Consider the following 20,903-nt stretch of genomic DNA (forward strand, 5'->3'; position numbering starts at 1 on the left):
TTCTGTTCCAAATCAGTATAAACCCAATACCTGTTTGCCATTGTGGGTTACAGATGACAGAATAGTCCTCAAGGTCTTGAAGCCCATTGCAATATCTAATAGATGAGCAGCAAAGAAGAAGTTGTTGTAGTGACCCAGGACTGACATGGTGGTGTACCAGGCAAGGTAGAGAAAGGACTATGGAAATGAAAGAAAATTAGCATTTGTACTGTTTGGTGTGCTCATTAACCTGTCTCCCCCCACAATCCCTCATTTGAAATGACAGTGAGGATAGAGGGGATCACAGTGCTATAGTACTATAAGCCCAATGACTGCCAGGGAAGCCCCAGCTGCCTCACTGTTTCACAAGGAAGAAGAGTCCCCTGGCACCTCTGAGGCTGTCAGCTCCTGACCCTTTCTGGGAAGGATGGATTATAGCTTTTCCCTTGAGGTATCCAATGACATCTCTGAACCTGGGGCAAAGAATCTTGTTTTTCCAGGTGTGATACTTACATTGTCAGTAAAAACAACCCCCAGTTTCCAGATATGGTACTTCATGTCGATGGAACTCAGCCTAAAGAGGAGCAAATAATTTCATAACGTAAGAATGTCAAGATTTAGTTAAGTGTTTAATAACCTAAATACAGCTCTGAACTTTATCAAGTAATATGGGTTCCCTAGAGACAGAATGGTTGAGTCATATATCCTGAAATCTTAATTAGTCTTTCTCTTGCAGCTCTATTGGGCATAAAAACTGCTTTGTCTCATTTTTTTAAAGCAGTGCTCTCCCAGTACATTAGAACTTAGGTCAGAGCCTGGGAGAGCAAAGAATGGTTGCAGTTTTCCCTCCAGCACACTGGAGAGGAATGCAAACACAAAGGTGTTAAAATCCAAAATGGGTCAATAGAGCCTAAGCTCTTTACCAGGATACCAGAGAAGCTGCCTCTGCTTTGGTCTCTTCCACTGGGCTAAAGTCAAGGGCATTTTTGTCCAAACCCAGGAGTTCAGCGATGCGCTCTGCCCCGTAGAGATCTCCATACTTGTTGATCACCTAAAGCAGAGAAAGCTAGGTGAGCTGGGGCTGCAGGGCACCCTCCATGTTTTCTCTAGCTCCCCATCTTCTGAGCTTTGCTACATTTTGAGTTCTTCCAAGGTGTGGATTTAAGACATGACTCAAAATGCAATGGGGATGGGGTAAGCCCTGAGAAAAAGGAAGTGATAATGGTCCTTAAGAAAAACTGCTTTTTACACTGGAATTTTTTTTTTTTTTGTACTGGGGATTTAGCCCAGGGGTACTTTACCCCAGCCCTTTGAATTACTTTTAAAATTTTGAGATAGGATCTCACTAAGTTGCTTGGGGGCCTTGCTAAATTGCTGAGGTTGACCTCAAATTAAGATCCTCCTATTTCAGCCTCCCAAGCCACTGGGACTACAGATGTGTGCCATTGCATCTGGCCTTTTTTTTAAAGGGGAGAGAAAAGTCTTAATTTGGAGGGGGGAAGGGAACTATTTAAAGCAGATAAGTATGAGAAGCCAAACACCTACAGACGTGCATACACAATCCATCCTGTGACTTATTCTTGAGATGCCATCTTAAAACTAACACTACGTTTATTCATGTGTGTATATATGGAGAACTTAACATACTACATTTCTTTATAATCATCATGGACTTTGTCCCCATTGAAAAGGCATACCTTTCTCTTCACAAACTTGTCCCAGTAGTTATTAGGAAAAGATCTGAAAAATAAAATGAAAAAGGCAGATTCTTAACATCAAGGCAGGTACATCAAGAAACTCACCAGTCTGAGTGTCTGGGCCTGTGATCTTTTTTATTTCCGTCCTGCTCACTGAAGAATCCAAGGTGATTGAAGTTAGAGTCATCATAGATCTCCTGATTTATGATTCCACTACTTTGTATTGACTTCTGAAGCGCTTGGAAAGCTGCTCTCCAATCTCACAATTGTGATTAAGAACCAGGCATCTTGATGACTAGCCAGAAGGAATTTTCTAAAAACTTTCCCAGCACGCACACCTGGCCCTGTTTCTCCCAGGCTCCTGGCTGCCCACCCATGCATCCCTGGTTCCCTCTGAGCCCCAGAATGTCTCCTGTACCACCACTACTGTTCCCTGCAGGCAGAAGTCTACATACCTATTTTTCTCCCCGTTCCTCGGTGTACTGGGGGAATTTAAACCATGTGCTCTGTCACTGAGCTCCATTCCCAGCCTTGTGTATTTCTGATTTTGAGACCATGGCCAGCCTCAGAAACTGATTGAGGCCCTAACTTGTGATCCTCCTTCCCCGCCTCCTGAGTCATTGGAATTACAGGCGTGCACCATTGGGCCTGGCCAGATATGTTTCTTGATCTTATCTCCTTGATCCCAGTATAAACCAGAACTAAAACCTAGTAGGAAACATATGTTCCATTCAATGAGTTGCTGGGTCATAAAAGGGTAGGCAGTAGGGATGCAGGATGTGATGGAATATATAGACAAGGTCCCTAGTTTTGTGGTTTCCAGACTGGGACTTGCCTTTGGTTAATTTACATACAGTTTTTCTTAACAAGTGTGCACTTCTACTCAATTTTCCATTCCTACACAAGTCTGGTGGTCCCTGTCTCCTATAGAAGTGGTTCCTTGTTTTGTACCAGCCCCAGCCTCCCCAGAGAGGAGATCTTCCTTCTGCCTGTAGTTTGTACCAGCTCTTCTGTAAACAGTTTCTTATTGTTAGAGTCAAGAAAGAACTGCCACCTTCAGGTATGTTGACCAAAACTATTTGATTTTTCCCACACACATTGTACTTAAAATCTAAAATAAAATACGTAGAAATTAAGCCACACCAATACCTCCTTTCTGTTAAATCCCTTAGACTGATACAATTCTTCCTTGGTCTGAGCATTTTGAATTTCTTATCCCTTGACTAGGGACAGGAAGTGCCTTGAAGGTAGAACATATGTTTACTTTATAACATTCCTTAAAAAATAGACTTTCAGAAGGGAAATGCATGAATAATGTATTTGCATATGAATGGAAAAAATATAAGATGTTCATCCTCTTTTGTAATCAGGGAAATGTACACACCTACCAGATCAGCAAAATTATCTTACAACAATAAGGGCTGGCAGAGAGGAAGAGAAGTAGAAACTCTTGATATAGCCAGTTACTGTGGCAAACACCTGTAATTTCAATGACTCAGGAGGCTGAGGCAGGAGGATCTCAAGTTCAAAGCCAGCCTCAGCAATTTAACGAGGCTCTCAGCACTTAGTGAGACCCTGTCCTCATTATAGAAAATACAAAGGGCTGGGGATACAGCCCAGTGGTTACCCTGGGTTCAATCCCTGCTGAAAACAAAACCCTCTTGATAAGTACCATTTAGAATGTACATTAGAATAAACATTTCACATATCCCAGTATTTAGCAAATTCCCTACCTGGTTCTGCCTACAGGGAAACGCTTGGACTTATGCTTCAGATATAGGAATGGTCATTGTAGCACTGTTTCTAAGATCCACAAACTGGAAACAATCGAAACATGCACTGCCAGATACACAAGTCATACACTTACATGTTGGAAATAAACAGCTACACACGTTAATGTAGTGAGCTCCACGAACATAATGCTGAACAGAAGATTCAAGTGATAGTATAATTTGTATAGTAGTATGATTCCATTTATATAAAGTTCAAGAGAATTAAAGCAGTACATTTAAAGACAAATACCTAAGTGAACACTATAAAGCAGGCGAGTGAATATAAGAATCAACTTCATTAACTAGTACTGGATATTAGAAAAGAAGTTAGCAGGAAGGAGGGGGGAGTTAGGAGTATAAGATCAGGGACGAAAACAGGCTTTCAAACTTTCAGCAATATTCTATTTTTTTCAACTTTGGAACTCATTTAAACGCACATTTACATGTCCTTATATGTGTTTAACAATATAAAAATAAAGCAAGCCAGCCCAGGGTGGATAACGTGTAATAGAGTGCAACAGGGTGTCTGTGCCGGGGCGATGGAACTAATGTTACATAGCACAATTGGGCCACCTTAGTCCACAGTCAATTACACATTTCAAAAGAACTAGGGAAAAGTTTGAAGGATGTTAATTACTGATTTGATCAGTATAGATTGTATACATGTATCAAATTATAACACTATACCCCACAAATAAGTATAAATATCAATTAAAATTGTTTATATTTTAAGAAGAGCCTTTTTAAAATTAGTTAATTGAAAAAAGTATCATGTACTATGACATTTTTGTTAAAAAAAAAAAAGTCACTCTAAAAAATTTAAAGCATGCATTGTTCTGAGTACTTAAGCCACTTGAAAAACATCCTTGTTGGGAAATTTTGGTATACTTGTCTCATTAAAATAATTTCTAGAAACTGGACTGCACTTTTACTGAGATATTAAAGCCATATCACCTTGTACCACAGATTTACACATTACTAAGAATTATGGAAAGCTTACTTAAAAATTAATAGTATAACACTTCTGAAATGCAATGACAAAGGATCAGAAATAACACTTAGTGGTTTTTCTTTGGAGACTGGCAAGGATCTGCAGGCAGGGACAGACTTCAGATTTGCACTGCTAAGTTTTCCTAAGAAAATAGCCTTCCCTTTTTAGAGACCATTTTACCTTTAGACACTCACTTCTCAATTTGCTTGATTGTCTTTAAATGAGAAGCAGTTTTCTTCCCCTGGGGTCAGGGTTATGTTTCCAAATATTTAAGCATATCTTAAATATTTTAATTGGCAGGGCTAAGAGTTCCAGCAGTCACCTCTGTTTACTTTCACGACAATAATCTATCTTGCAACTCTCCTTTTCATAACGGAATGTACTGGCATTCGAGCATGCCATTTGCTATTGTGATGGCTATTTTTTTGAACAGGTAGAAAACAGTTTGATGCCTGTACCAAGCATTTGACATGTGTTCATTAATCCTCCCAAGACTGTAGGAGGTGGTATCCTCAATTCCTCTGTTGCTGAAGAGGAAACAGGTTTAGAAGGCTTGATTACCTTGCCTGAGCTCATAGTCCTCTAAATTGTAGAGCTGATGTCTGCTTCAAGAATCAGTGCTCTCCCCATTACAGTATCATGTGCACACCAGGAAGCAAGGCTCGCCTCTGCAGACCTCCTCAGATGGCCTGTTTGAACTGCCCCGCAATACTATGCAGGGAGGAAGTCTGTTACCAAACAGCTGTCAGTTTAAAGAGATTTCAGAGAGGACACATCACAGGACAGCCGTGTCACTGGGGGGCTCTGGAGAAGCTCAGCTATATCTCCAGATCCTTGTCCAGTTAAGTCTTGGAAGTATATGACTCAAATGTGGAAACCTAGTTTGATACCAGATTAATCCAATATTAATCAAACAAGCTCAGTACCTCCTGATAATCTCTTCTCTCATTAAATTTACAGAGATATACACCAGTGTTTGAGGGGAAGTAGACTACTTTTTTGAATAGGCAAGGCAGAAGTCCCAGAAACCAAAGTCAGGCTTATGTTAATCAGTCTCAAAGGTTGGTGAAGCATTAGATTTACAACAGAGATTTGTATTGCTCTGGGAGTGGGGGTGGAAGGACACTTACGGTGTGTTGATTACCAAGCGGTCCCACTGCCCCTTGATGTCATCTTCAGATGGTTGTTCAGTGATATACAAACCATCAAACTCCAGCTTTCTGGCAATTTCTTTTTCCCTTTTGAATACCACCAAAGGGACCTGGGAATGGGGGGCACAGTCATTAGAGAAGGTTTTATGATTAAAAGCACCTGCTTCCAGACATTCATCACAAAATTAACCTTCCAACTTCAGGGCACTAAATTTATGCTAGGGTTCTTAGGGCACCTTGACAAAAGCCAAATCTCAGTCCTTTCACTACTCTACCTGCCCCTCCAAAAGCTAATCTAATTTGGGCCACTCTTTAAGGGTTCAGTTAAATAATTGATAATACAAACTGGGCATCTCTGCCCATCCTAGTGAGAAGGTAATTTTTAGAGACCCAGGAATAATACTCCTAGACCTGGTGTCCAACCAAGACTTAGAAAGGACAACAAGCTATTCTAAAATAGATTGGTCAGCCACAGAAATATGTTGATGTGTTCCAACGCCCTTCAAAGGCTAGGGTCATATTCATCTTATGCCTTTAGAATAGAAGTTTTTTTTCCATAAAGAGCTCCTGCTAGGTAGTAGAACACATGTTTCTTCCTATCATTCCCCACAGTTCTCCTTATCTGCAGGGGATACATTCTAAGATTCCCAGGAAAAGCCTGGAGTCACACTCTGTATATCCTATGTCTTTTCCTATATGTTCAAACACAAATTTAATACCTTTTTTTTTTTTAAAATCTGAAGTACTTATTACACTGTGGCTATAATTTTTGCAGTTTGATGTATGACAGCAGCAAAACTAACACATTTCTTTTTTCTTCTTCACACTTTAATGAATAGAAATTTGTTCTTACTCTAGATCTAAGCACTCTCAGAATTTATTTAGGGCTTTTTGTGTGTGTGTGGGGGGAGAGAACTGTCACCTTTTCACTTAAAATAAAAACTTCATGGTTTCTCTTTGGCATACCTGAATTGCCAGTATTAAGTAAAATAAGGGTTATTTGAACATAAGCAATGTGATGCCTTGAGAGTCAATCTGATCATTGAAAGGGCTACTAGTGACTAACAGGTAGGTAGTATACACAGTGTGGATTCACTGGACAAAGGGAGGATTCATATTTCATGGGACACAATGGGATTATGTGAGATTTCATCATACTACTCAGAATGGCAACAGTTTGAAACTTATGAATTGGTTATTTCTGGAATTTTCCATTTAATATTTTTGGACCACACTTGACTGAGGGTAACAAACTATGGATGAGGAGGAATACCATATTTATAACTTCAATTTTAGACTAGATATTGTAGCATGGCTATAAAGTCCTACCACCAAGGGGAAACTCAAAAAGGGATAGGAGAGTAATTCACTGGCCTTAACTAAGTACACGTACTTCAAATAAGGGACAGAGTTAGTAAGGTCAGAGAATACTGCTGAAATACCAAGAAATGAGAAGTCAAAATAGCCAGAGCTGCTCTAGTGGGAAAAAAATTTGATCCTGGGCTTCTCAAGCATTTGGGACAACCCTGAGATCTTAAGTTCAGAACTTTCTTCCAAAATTCTCTAAACTTCTGCAGGTGCCCCCCCCCACTGCTCCTTTATTTCCAAAACAAAAGGACAAAATTTACATAACAATTTATAGAGAGTAAACTCTTGCTTCCTTCCTTTTGGAAGCAACAAAGGGCACTGTGGAAGACTAATGTTAGGGAGGTGGCAAAGCCTAAAGATAGGGTTACTGGGGTGAGGAGCCAATGAGGGCTGTTAGTTAATGAATGGTTGGTGTGGGATAAGAGAAATTTATTCTTACTCTAGATCTAAGCAATCTAGATCTAGACAGGAGCATTCTGACTAATTTCTGCTTTGAAATGACTCCACATATTCCCCTATAGTCTTCTAGGAGTGTGTATGCCCTTGTAAGTAGTCCTTCTGTTAGTCACTATATAGTGTTTCTTCTTGATTTCTCTAGCTCTAGATTTCTAACCACCAAACAGTAGCTAACACATCTAGCATTGTGATTACTCTTTCACGTATTAATTCACTAAATCCCTCAGACCTTTAGATGTTATAATGATACTCATTGTCACAGAGAAGGAAACAGAGGACTAGGGAAGTTAGCTGGCAGATCTGTGAGTCCCAGCCAGGCAGCCTGACTTCAGAGCCCCTGCTTTCATAGATAAAGTGGCATCCTTAGTGGCCCAGGGTACGGTCTTTGCAGCAGGGTAGCTGGACTTCCAACATGATACTATAGTTTATCAGGGGGAGAAAAGGCCTTGAGGATAGGAATAAATTTCCTGGACTCCAAGATGGCTTGGTGTATAGCCAAGGAGACTTAAGAAAAATGTAATGAGAATCAAGTCATGAGAAATGTTATGAGGAAAAAAAAATCAGGCTGTGATAGAAATAGCAATGACCTTAGAATAGTAAAAATTGAATGACTGGTGTAATTGCAGTAGTATCTAAGGACAGCCGCAGAACTATGGTTCCTGGTGTGCATGCCCCAGTGTAGCCACCCCATGCAACAACGAATCTGGGCTGGTCATGCGAGTTGCTTTAACCAAGAGAATATGATGGAAACAAAACTAGCTCTGGGCCTAAATCTTTTTTTTTTTAAGCAGGATTTTTTTTTTTTTTAAAGAGAGAGAGAGAGAGAATTTTAATATTTATTTTTTAGTTATCAGCAGACACAACATCTTTGTTTGTATGTGGTGCTGAGGATTGAACCCGGGCCACACGCCTGCCAGGCGAGCGCGCTACCGCTTGAGCCACATCCCCAGCCCTGGGCCTAAATCTTAATGGCTAACACTTCCACTTTTGTGCTCTGTTTGGAAACCCTAAGTTATGCATGTAAGAAGTCCGGCTACCCTGCTAGAGAGATCATGTGAAGAAACCACATGGAGGGAGCCTACACAGAGTGGGAGAGGCTCTAGCTACACTATCAGAGCCCAGCCTTCCAGCTGTTCCCCAGCAGGGCAATGTGCCATCTTGGCCTTTCTCATGCAAATGAGCTCCCAGATGGCTGCAGATTCAGCCTCATCATTGGAGCAGAGGAGTGGCTCAAATGTGCCCAGTCAGCCCACAAGTCAGGAGAGATAAAATAGTTGTTCTTTAAACCACTAAGTTTGGGGGTCATTTGTTATGTAGCAATAGATCATAACTAAAACAGTAACACATCGTTGATGTTTATTCTCATATCTTCTCATTAGGATAGAGCCATTCAAGATATTTTTAGTTAATTAACATATTTCAGTACTAGGGATGGAACCCAAGATCTCACGCAAGCTAGGCAAATACTTTACCCCAGCCCTAAAAAGGTAACTTTGTAAAAATTCAAACATTAATTCAAAGATCAGAAGAATCTCTCATGACTAGTTTCATCTGTGACTTACCTTGATGACTCGAAAGCTATGGATCCAACAAGAAGTGTCTGAAATGGGACTACCAGTGCAAGACTTTTCAAACTTGGGTGTGCATACAAATCACCTGGTAGATTCTGATTTAAAAGGCCTAGGGTGGAGCCTGTGATTCTGTGGTTCATTGCAGCTACCCAGTGAGGTCAGTGCTGATGCTGCATGAGCCTTACTCTATTAGCAAAGTCTTAGAGGACAAAGGGCCAGCTGGGCTCAGAAATGACACTTCTTCCTCAAGGAGTCAGATTAGACTCAAGAGTGACAGGCAGCTCACCTTCAGGCAGTAATAGCCCACCACACAGACTAGAGAGATGATGGTGTGGACAACAGCAAGGGCCCGCAGTGTTGGTGCCATATACCCAGTGCTCTCCTGCAGGACAAAGAACACCATCGCTTCTTCCTCTTCCTCATCATTAAAGGAATTCCACAGGTTTGCCACATCCTCAGTTTCTTCCTCTAATGGTTCTTCAGTGACCTGACCCAAGACACATGCTCACTTTTAAACATCAGAAGAAACCTCAGCCACTGGGCTCTCCCTACAATATGTCATTAGTATAACTTGTACAAATAGTGCTGACTCAACATTACTTGCTGAATAAATGAAGCTTTTAGATACTCATTACTAGGAATCTCCCAGTATTCTAAATAATTGCAAATAAAAATTAAGGAGATAAAACCTATTTTTTTAAAAGAAAGCAAAATAAATAAATAAATAAATAAATAAATAGACAAACAAACAAAAGTAGGGGCCTTTTACTATATATACTATACCTCTGGGCCATAAGAGGTTATCAGGTGGCCTGAGAGGAGGCTGAGACATCAATGCATGTAAGCACAAAAAGGCATGCACACTTGCTCATGCACATGTATACATTTCCTGCAATTCCATTTACATCATGGCTTCAGCTGCCACTCTTAACAGAAATGACACTCAGATCTACACCTTTGAGGTTTCTGTCCTGTGACTCTGACTGCCTGATGGCTATTTCTATCTGCATGGCCACCAGGAGTCACCTCAACCCCAGTATGTTAAAACCAACCCCAGTATGTTAAAACCAAGCTACGTTTCCTAAGATAGAATTCTGTTCTCCTTCTGTGGGCAACAGGGAGCCATGAATTTGTCAAGTAGAAGGTTGATGTGGATAAAACAGTGTCTCATGAAAATTACATTCGTGATTTTAAATAGGAAAGGAGATTGGCAAGAGATAGAAAAGCCAGTTACAGACTATACCAAGAATCTAGGATCAGTAATTCATTCCCTTAACTGCTAAGAGCCACAGCCAAGTAATATGATGCATGGCATTTTTGGTTGAAAGGTGATGTGCTTTGTCCCTCATCATAAAGTTCTGTTTTATTTTTGAGCTCATACAGACCTAGGTTAATGTTTTTCTGATCAGTTTTATTTTTTGACTGTGGAGTTTTTAAACATTACAATGGAGATTTCACCTAGGTAAAGTTACAAGGCCTTTACTATTGTCTTATGTGTTGTATGTTACGTGTGCACACTTCTGTTTTGTGTTGTATGTCTGTATGTGCGTATGTCCATATATCATATATGAGGAGCGCTCATGAATAAAAGGATCCAAATTTTTTTTATTATTCACGTGATTTTAATGGTTTAATTTAAATTGGGTAAACAGCTGTTGAGGATTGTTTTAATATGTGTACAAATAAGCAGGTTAACAGATCTGTTTGTTTACTTTCACCTTTCCTTTTCATTATATTTAATAATTCTGTTCAGGATAATGTAAATTGTTCAAAAAATTTTTTTCTTAGTACCTGTTGGAATGTTACATAATTTTTTTTTAGCATCATTGTCAGAATTCCTATCTTCATCCCAGTGCCGGTGAAGACAAAGATGAAACCAAACTACAGTTTCTTCGATAGTTATCACAACAAACTGTATAAAATGATGCATCAATGAATAATAACAAGTAATGCTCAATCACTGAGTCGATTTATTTTGGGAGGAAATGGACATATTGATAGATTCCTCCACTTTGAACTGCTTACAAAACTTGCCTGGACTATGTATCACTTGTATGCATTGTGCTCTATCTGTTGATGCAGCGAATTATGGTAGTGCTGGCGTATCTTTGCTGATGTGTCACCAGTGTTGCAATTTTTCCTAAAGAGCTATCAATTGACTTGGTGTCATGGCATTTCTGTATCCTCCTCCCTTCTACTAGTGATGTTCTAATTTTGGGGGCCAAGAGAGGTGAGGCAAAGAACCTCACCCCCGCCACCGGCACCAAGGCCAATTTTGGGGGCCAACAGAGGTGAGGCAAAGAACCTCACACACCCCCCCCCCCCCGCTGGTGCATAGGCCTATCCACAAGTATGGCTATATGCTGGACCGGTAGTCAGTGACGGGTATGATTCAATTGCAGTGGTATCAACCTAAGACAGGAGGCTGACGCCTAGAGGTCAGTTTTCCGATGACGGGTAAGAACCATATGTTGAATTGGACAAACCTAACAGGCACGGTCCCTAGCCACATTGCTTGTTGCTTAATTAAACAGAAGGGGGGAGATGTTAAGAGCCACAGCCAAGTAATATGATGCATGGCATTTTTGGTTGAAAGGTGACACCAGATAGCCATTGAGATGATATGATTATGTTAAGATTTACATTCATATGGATATTGGACTCCTGCTGTCCACCTCGGTCTGCTACGGGATTCCTGGAGAGTTCCCATTGGTTTGGGAAGTGCGGTAGGAGGGATTTCCGGAGGAGGAACTTCTCTTGGGATCCGGGTGAATGCGTGTGCTTGTGTGTGTGCGTGGATGGGCAATCTTCCCGGGAGCAACCGGGGCATTGGCGGCAATTTCAAAAATAAAGTTTGTTCCTGCTTGAGTGGCTCGTGATTTTGTGCCTAGCCAGACTGTGGTACTTAACAATTATCACATGCCTACAATATGCAAGACCTATTCACCAATTGTTCAAAATCTTCATTTATCTTGACTGGTACCCTTCTTTTCAACTCCTGCTAATTCTTCTTTCATAATAGTTCTAAGATATGGGCCAACTCTAATGGCTCTATTATTTATCAAGGAAAGAACTATATTTGTTATTAAATTTTTATATATACCATAGTTCCTAATATAGGGTCTAGCTCAATAATATTTGAAGATTGAGTTAAATAATGATTACAACAAGCCTGAACTATTGAAATAGTCCCCTAACTTGCTCCCCTTGCCAGCAGTCTGTTCTTCCCGCTGCTACAGTGTATGCTTTTTAGAATTCAAAATCTTAAAAACTTCTTTAAACATTAGAATTTTTGCTGTCATCAAGAGCATGAGTTCTGTTATAGTTCCCCCGACATACATGGTACATTTAGTTTATAACATATTTAGCAAGTAATCCCTGAATGAAGTGTCACCTTATAAAAAAGCAGGATGAAGTTGATAGCGAAGGCTACAAACAGAGCAAGGAACCTCAGGTTGTAGAAATTCCTGGCCAGGTAGTGCTGCAAAGAGAAGAACAGGCAGAAATCGAAGAGCTCTGGGAGGGAAAGAGAACTTTCCTGCCTCACACAAGAGATCTGCTCTGGTTAATTTATGTGGGTAACTACTCTGTGGTTACCATTCTTTTAGGATAATCTTTGGTTACTACTCTTTTAGGTCAATCCTGCACTTCTTAACAGTGGCATGAATTATTTGAGGAACCAGAAATGTTGGTTTAAAAAAATTGCTTAGAATAATGTTCAAAAGAACCCTCCTGTCCTGGCTCATCCCTCAGGGGACCAAATGCCTAACATGCCTCAATAGAGGATCACCTGCTATGCAAGTACTGTATGTGTTTTCATGATCACTCCATGTAGGAAGTAGTTGATTTGGAAATTATGAGTGATCTTTGCCCACAGAAGACCCCTGCTGCTCCCTCCACCCGCTTAGTGCAGTCAGACTGTGGTCCAGAGTACTTGTGCCTTTATAAGTGATAGCTCCAGGAACCTCCTTCATGGGCATTATTCCAATCTCACCACCATCTTCCCCAGAAAATGAGGCCTGGAGTGGCAGCTGTTGGGGAAAGTAAGGTTCCAGTCTCTCTTTAAGGGGACCCTGCTAATAGTGCCAAGGAAGATGTAATCCTGGCCACCAGCAACTGCACCTCAGAGGACAACTTATCACAGAACATTACAAGCCATATTGAGGTTTGATTGCCTGTAGAAGAGTAAAGATTCAGGGACCAGTGTGGGAACTTCACCCAACAGGGACAACATCGTTCTGAATTCCTAATGATCAAACTACTTCTGAACTTTTAGACCAGGATGAGCTAAGTCCCCACCTAATAGACATAAAGGACCAGCTAGAAAGAAGTGTTCCCACTCTCCTGGGGGGGAAACAGGGCAGGGGATCTTCTGTGATTGGGTAGAGGTGTAGAAGGCTGTGGCTTTTCCCAAATAACCCATTTTTCTTTTCCTGCAACTCAAAAGGAACAGGTAGATAAGTGAGAAGAGGAAAAGAACAGGAATGAGAAAGGAGAGAAGGTGTAATCATCCAAATGATGGAATGAATCAGTGGTAGCTCTCAGGTCTGCCCGGGGTCTGACCCCCCCACCAGGAAGAGAACGGGGGCTAGAGCTTACCAATAACTTGGTCTGGTAGATTTCTAGCCCTTTAAAGAAGTTGGCCATTAGGGCTTCAGGCTTCTCAACCTTCTGACCACGTCGTCGCTTCTTCTTCTTTGTCACTTCAGCCCACAGGTCCTCGGCTTGCATCTCCTCTTTGGCTTTGTCCTCCTTTTCTCCATCTTCCATACTGCAGGGATGAGAAACCCACTCAGTTGGAGAGCAGGGAAGCAGATCTAGCCCAGAAAGAGACTAGAGAGAAATTGGGGTTGATAAGTGGGAGATGGGATTGCTCCTAGAGGGTGGAGACCTCAGATCTTTAACAACCCACCATGGCTGACACTGAATCTCTATTTAATGTGTGTGGCCATTCTGATGATCCCTGTCACATCAGTGATATATTCTTCTTCTAAAGGTAGGCTTAACAATTTTATTCCTCCTTCAGAAAATTTGCCCTTTTCTTTTGAAATCCATCTTGGGAGTTAGCAACAGTGCCTATTATTCTAAGATTGTGGCAGGAATTAAATAAAATATTGCATAAAAGGGCCTAGCACAGGCCTGACATATAGGTATTCAATAAATGTTAAATATTATCCATAGTATATGAAGTTACTAAGTGTAGGGGTTTGATAATGTGTTTGGTGAAACAGTGAAAATCCAGCATCCTACTGGAACTATAAAGTTAATAAAATAAATAGAATGTATGTATGCATTATAGAGCTGAGGTGAAAAGAAATAAGCCAGAGCTTGCAGAATATCTATTGCTTATTAATAGAAATCAGGTTTTCTATTTACCATAGCAATAGAGTAGTAGATGCTATCAAGAAGTATCTGCCAAAAGGAAAAAAAAAAGGTGGAGAAAGGTGGGAGGTGATCGCATGAAAAGCAAAGGGAGATCAGTAAAACAGAGGAAAAGGAACAGAGGTGGGAAAGGGGAGGGAGGGGGGAAGTGCTGGGAGTGATACCGGCCAAATTATATTGTTATATTGTGCACGTACTAATACATAACAACAATTCCCACCATTAAGTATAACTATAATGCACCAATAAAAATATGTGGAGGAAAAAAAAAATCAGAAACAAAGGAACTATCTGCCAGAGCAATAAGAGCAGTCCATGCTACTGAGAACTTACTCTGCCTTCTCTGATTCTACTTTTCCTTCTGCTTCACATGCTGCCTTCATCTCTGCTGCCTAGATAAAAATAACAATCAATCAAGGGCTCCTTAAGAAGTGAGTTTATGATGATCCGTGTCATTGGCCATTTTCTTCTTGGTTACAAGTCCCAGAGTCTTTTTCTCTTCCTGTTTCAGCTTCTCTCAGGATCACAGAATATAATATATATCAAGTTATATATCAAGCTACTCTGGAGAGATGCCAAAAAAAAAAAAAAAAAGATATCACACTTTAAAACTCAATTGTCCTTGTATTATTATTCCTTAGACTCAAGCAGAAAATTTGTGCTCGGACCTTGTGAGGGCCCCCACGGCAGCAGTCCTGCTGCCCCATGGGGTAAGACACGGGAAACAGTGGAGCCAAGTCAAATTCAGAGCCGGCTTCCATCTGAAAGGCTTCCTGCCTTGTCTTCAGTCCTCTCATCACTACCCCAGTCCCTCTGACTGATGACCACTGCACTTAGAATACAGTGGAGCAGACTTGGCCTTTCTCTCCATCCTCATCTTGTACCGCTTGACCCAACTCCTAAATCCAAATATCAGACCTTCTTCCTTTCCTGGAACATTCCAGATCCTTCTTTGCACTTGAGCCTTGGCACCAGTCATATCCTCTGCCTGGAGTATGGCTGTCTTGGCTTCCCATATGCCTGTTATCTTTCAGGACTTTGCTTATACAACCCCTTTTCAGAAACCTCCTTGGCTACCCCTTTTAGAATGGGCCCAAGTCCACTCTATAACACATTAGCTTGTCATTTTTCTGAACATGCATTACAAATGGTAATTATCTTATTTATCTGTTTTCTCCTACTAGAAGAAGCTTAAGCTCCATGAAAGCAAAAATGTTTCTCTGTTTTTAACCAAAGTATCCCCATATCCTAGAACACAACCTGGCACATATAGTCCCTGAATGAATTTCTATTATGTTTCAAACCATTTTATGTTATGAGCTTCATAAGGGAGCAAAGCAGAATGAACGAATTCCTACAGTTCTGCTGACTTCATCCCTGACTGTCTGCCCCAGGTGTTTTCTCCTACACATTTCCAGTCCCTGATATTTCTCCTTCCTAGCATACTTCATACTTGCAATGACTTATCCAATGTCTGTCTTCTTCACTAAACCCCAGGGACAATGCACTTTTCATTTACCACTACGTTCTTAGAACCTAAAAGAGTGATAAGTACATATTATATTTTTAATAAATAAGAATGGAATGATGAATAAAAGTAGTCTTTGGGCTCTGATTTCTTCACACTTTCTACTGTCTTTGATGTTAGAATAACACTGTGCATTGGATGTGACAAGAGAGAGAGACACCCAGAATCTCCCATGGCCAATGGTCTCTGCCATCTTATTTGCTTCATCTGCTTGAATGGCTCAGGTGCTACCTGGATAGTGGGTGCATTACAAGGATAAATGGGTCCTAAATGTGGTCAGCTTCATTGGGAGGCTATGCTAAGTCATATGATATCATCTATACTTTTGAAGACACTGAAGTATTGTCACAGAAGAAAAGTCTCCTCCTACATTGTAGTTGGTTTTCTATTCTTTCAGTTCACTGAATGAACCTGTGAACCTTTGAACAAAAATCTGAAGCTAGGTGAAGTCCCAGGCCATCATGTCAGAACTCGACAATATAAACCACAATCTGCCCAGCCACTAAACACTGAAACAATATCGAAGTCTAGATATCCCCAGATGCTGCAGAATTGGAATTATAAGATCAGGGTAACTAGCAGAGCCAGTGTCTAATGCACTGTTAGCTCCTGGGCAAAGAGTGTCAGTACTGACTGCAAGATGAGTCTTTTTGTGGGGATAAAGATGATAAAAACAGATTATGCTCACCTGTGCTTTCCTTTTCTTCCGTACAGTACTCTCTAATGTTGGGGGTTCATCTTTGCCAATAATTTCGGACAGGTCCCCCAGACCTACTTCAGGCCCATGCTTTAAGCCACCTTCTTTCTTTGGGTGCAATCCAAAGAGGTCTGACATGATGTCTGCATCTCCCTTCTCGCCCTTGACAAAGTGTACTAGTTCGGCTGGGATACCAGGCTCAGTTACTTCCACCTTCTCAGCCTCCACAGCATCATCATGGATACCAAATTGAGTCGGGTCTGGCATGTCACCCAAGATCTTGGTCACTCTGATGTTCTTTGCCCCTTCTACTAGGCCCCCTCCAAATACTGTGTTCCAGAGGATCTGGAAGATTCCTCCCAATACAGTGAAGAACAGTTGGAATAATCCCACGAACAACATCCAGAAAAAAGAGAAGAACACCTTCACCAGTTCCTTGGCGGTCATCTTTTTCACATTTCTGTACTGCTTCTTGAGGTTCTTCACGGTCGCCTTCTTCAGGAAGTTGGCAACATTTCTCTTTGCTGAGGCACAGGCCATGGCAAACGCAGAGGAAGACTCAAAAGACCTGTCCTCCTCCTCCTCGCCCTCAATTTCTAACACATAAGGAGAATCTTCATTTTCTTCCTCCTCCTCTTCTGGCCTGTCGGCTGAATCGGATTCAGAGATCTGAGATGCTAACTGCATTTCAAAGATGGTATCCTCACAGAAGTTCACAAACAACTCCATCTTTTCTTGCTCCCCACCTTCATTAACAACATCAAAAATGAACTGTCGCTTAGATTCCTTCACCTGAGGCTTCTCCCACTGAGTTCGACTGGATTCGCTGATTTCAAAATAAACACGCTCAATTTTCTTGGCCCCACCCATGATCTCAATTCGTCCTAGGTATGGCTCAAAGTAATTTAGCACACTTTCTGCCGGGTCCAACAGACACTTCAGGCGAGAATCATTTGGCATGTGCTCAGAAAGGTTTGTCAATAACACAGCCACATTAAACCCTATGTCTTTGGCCGGCTCATGGAACCGGTCTACAAAATCAATGTAGTTAAACATGTCATTCTCGTCAGCTTCTGCACATGAAAGGAGAAAGTCAATCTCTGACTGTGTATATTGCTTTTGCCCTTCCATGGCCTTCTGGAATTCTTTTTTGGAGATAATCCCTTTACCATCTGGGTCATATTCTTTGAAGGTGTCTGAGCTGGTTAAGTCTTTAAGTTTCAAGAACATGTCAAAGAATTTCAAGATCATTTCTACATTAGTAGATGATTCTACCAGTGTGTCAACCATCTGCTTGCCAATAGTTCCATTTACCACATTCCCTGTGAGGCAGGTTCAAAAAGACATACAAATATATAAATAAACCCGAGCCATCATACAACTGATCAGGTAGCTACTTTTAGAGGACTTATGTGCCAAATCAGTCAGCTCTTTTCTGACCATGATGATTTGGAAAATGGGTAGGAGGTAGCAGCAAGCCATAAAATCTACACCACTAGGAGACAAGGGAGAAGAAACAAAGGGAAGAATATGGCCACACCATGGACCATGGCCTTTTTTTTTTTTTTTTGACCTGGGGCCCAGAAAGTAGTTTCATTATCAGAATACTGGGGTCCCTCCTATCCCCTTAGGCCTTTGAGGGTGCCCCCCAGATTGCTGGCATACACACTGGCAGCCAGATGTATTGAAAAGCAATGGGGAAAGGGAGAGGATAGGGAAGAGCAAAGCTTGGAGGTTTTCCCCAGTTCATTCTGGCTTTCCTATTGATATAAAATGAGTTGGCTTCAGGCTTTGTCCATCAGACCATATGCCCCTCACTCATTTTTTTCTCTCTGAAAATTTAGCATTCTAATCAATCTCATATAGCATCAGTGACCTGCCAGAAGGATCATCTGAGTGATTAGTCAGGTTAGTGCTCAGGCAATTACAGTCGTGTGAATGCCTAGTTATACCAAACAGCCCAACCTTCCAAGAGGGACAGAAGCATCACCACCATGTCCTGAAGGAGATCCAAGAGTTCCTTCAGCAGCTCGATCTGACTGGAATCCTAGAACAGAAACAGGAGATACCCCTGAGCTATCTGATCCCTCAGCAAAGTACCAGGCAGTGAGCAAGAAGAGCCTGCTCTGGAAAGGTCGGTGAAGGCAGCATCAAGGTCAGGAATGAGTTCCCTTCTCACTGCGAACAAGGTTGTCTTATCCTCCACTGTCTGAGGCATCAGGAGACTCATAGCAGGACTCGTCTATCAGTGTCCTTTGCATTTCTCCTTTTATTAGTACAATGTGGCAGAGAGACATACATTGTTGTCCAACACTACTGAACAACCCAATCCACCAGAGAGCCTTTAGGTTTCTCTAGTAGTTCACATTGTCATTTTCTATGCTGGAAAATTTACTATCAGCTTTATGGAAATACTATTGCAATCAAATTATGGTGTCAAGGTTATAGTCAACCAGTGGGTTTTCCTTTCCTTCTGATTTGATTTAGGTAATCCTGATGCTGGTTGGTGGTGATCTGGGTGCCATTGGTTCCTTAAAATAGTGTATGATTGAGGCTATTCCTCCAGATGGTTTTGATACCAGCCTGTTTGGTCTTAATTTCAGCAATGTAGTAGAAATTAAGTTAGCTCTGTATTTTATATCCTATGCCATAGAAGAAAATGAACCTTGGATCTAATCTGAGAATGAATTTAAAACTAAGAAATGATCCTTGGAAGAGTGATCTGAGGGTGAAATTAAAATATGTTTTCTGGGTCACATTTATTTAATAGCCTATCTCTGAAAGACATAGTGATTTGCCTAGCCCTTCAAATTTCTGAGGAAATTTCCCTTATCTATGGTGTCACAGCTACACAGAAAAACACCTTAGAGATATGTTAGATCTGAGAAGAGACCTCAGAGATCATCCATTCTAAGTCAGAATATTTTATAGATTATGAAATTTAATAAAAAAGGAAGTGACTTTCTAAAAATCACTGGTGAGGAGGTGATTGGGCCAGGACTCCTGTCTCTGGAGTCTCTACACCACACTGCCCCAGTTGAAAAGAAGTGGATGGAGTATTGCCAAATTTGTAGCCCTCCCAAGAACTCTCTCCTCCCATAAGGCCAGAGTCAAAAGGGGAAAAATGAAAGGGTTAAATAGCACATTCCAGAAGAGAGGAGGCAGATATGACAGCCTGGAGAATTTTAGATCCATGTTATTTAAATTAATGCTGCAAATGTTACTCTAATCAGCTTGAAACACACATCCCGAGGTTCTCCCTCATGTGTTGCCATGGAGAGAGGTGATCAACTCTACATATGCTACATTTATTTGGCCATAATAAATGCTCTGAGTGATTCTGCTTCATCTTGCCAGAGAGATGGGGAGTGAAAAGGAGAGGCAGAGATGGGAAGGGGGAAGCAAAGGTGAGAGAGAAGGGCTATGTGGATTACAGAGACATGCAACATCGGACAGATCAGACGAGGCAGGTAGTATTTATAAATTGACAAAACAATGACAAGGAAGCAAAACGGATTAGCACCACAGAAAGCAAGTGTTGAGGCAATGACGAAAAGATCAGGTTGGTGGGACACAAAGAAGGAAGCTGCATTCATGCAAAAGCCCATACAGGATCCCCATTGGAGGCATTTATTCCTGTCTCCCGTTTTGGCCCTCAGTTTTAAAAATGAGACCTACTCTGCATGGCTTTTCTAGCCTTTGATCAAGCAGCTACATCCATAATGGAAAAACCAAGGGGTGAGAATTTGTTTAGCATTTCACACCAATGAAATGTGCGGGGAACAGGCCACAGTACCTGAGAGAGTTTCATCTGCATGTTAGCAAACACATGGAGGAAGCCAACCACCGCGTCCCACAGCCGACTATGAGCCAGGCTCTGCTGGTTCCCGATGCAGGGGCCCTGTGGAGAGCAGGACACCCTTATTTCACTTCAGCATCACAAGTTGCTCTGACACTTGCCCTAGTAGGGCATTCGACACCTACTTTTATGAGCAGATAGCACTTTCCCAAAGTCTCATATTTTATAGCTCAGTTTTTTTCCTAAGATGTTAATTTTTTTATTTTTTCCTTCCCAGTTGTAGGGTATCATGTTTAGGAAAAAACATCAAGAATTTCACAGTGCAGTGATTTTTTTCAGAGACTTTTTTTTTTTTTTTGGAAGGGGAGGGGGCATAGAAATGCATTCTTCAAATAAAATCTTACACTGAAGAACAATATTTAAAATAATTAAATGCTTTGGTTGAAGCAGAGCTGAAGGGCACTCCTGCCTGCCCTCACCCACCCCTTCTCCTAAGAGGCCTTCTGAGGAAC

At 41.2% G+C, this 20,903-nt stretch overlaps 1 protein-coding gene across 1 annotated transcript in view; it reads right to left on the reverse strand.

Moving 5' to 3' along the window:
* The window catches only part of Ryr3 (ryanodine receptor 3), a 364,780-nt gene that overhangs the window by 7,156 nt on the left and 336,721 nt on the right, over positions 1–20,903 (reverse strand). Inside the window, exons 87-98 of the mRNA XM_026390365.2 lie at positions 20,389–20,493; positions 18,558–18,639; positions 16,584–17,914; positions 14,701–14,759; positions 13,585–13,756; positions 12,380–12,466; positions 9,272–9,472; positions 5,570–5,700; positions 1,677–1,719; positions 903–1,030; positions 493–553; positions 31–177 (exon numbers count right to left, since the gene is read on the reverse strand). Coding sequence (XP_026246150.2) covers positions 31–177; positions 493–553; positions 903–1,030; positions 1,677–1,719; positions 5,570–5,700; positions 9,272–9,472; positions 12,380–12,466; positions 13,585–13,756; positions 14,701–14,759; positions 16,584–17,914; positions 18,558–18,639; positions 20,389–20,493 — 2,547 coding nt within the window. The remainder of the gene's footprint in view (positions 1–30; positions 178–492; positions 554–902; positions 1,031–1,676; positions 1,720–5,569; positions 5,701–9,271; positions 9,473–12,379; positions 12,467–13,584; positions 13,757–14,700; positions 14,760–16,583; positions 17,915–18,557; positions 18,640–20,388; positions 20,494–20,903) is intronic.

The sequence above is a fragment of the Urocitellus parryii genome, chromosome 6 (genome assembly GCF_045843805.1).
Source record: "Urocitellus parryii isolate mUroPar1 chromosome 6, mUroPar1.hap1, whole genome shotgun sequence".
NCBI lineage: Eukaryota > Metazoa > Chordata > Mammalia > Rodentia > Sciuridae > Urocitellus > Urocitellus parryii.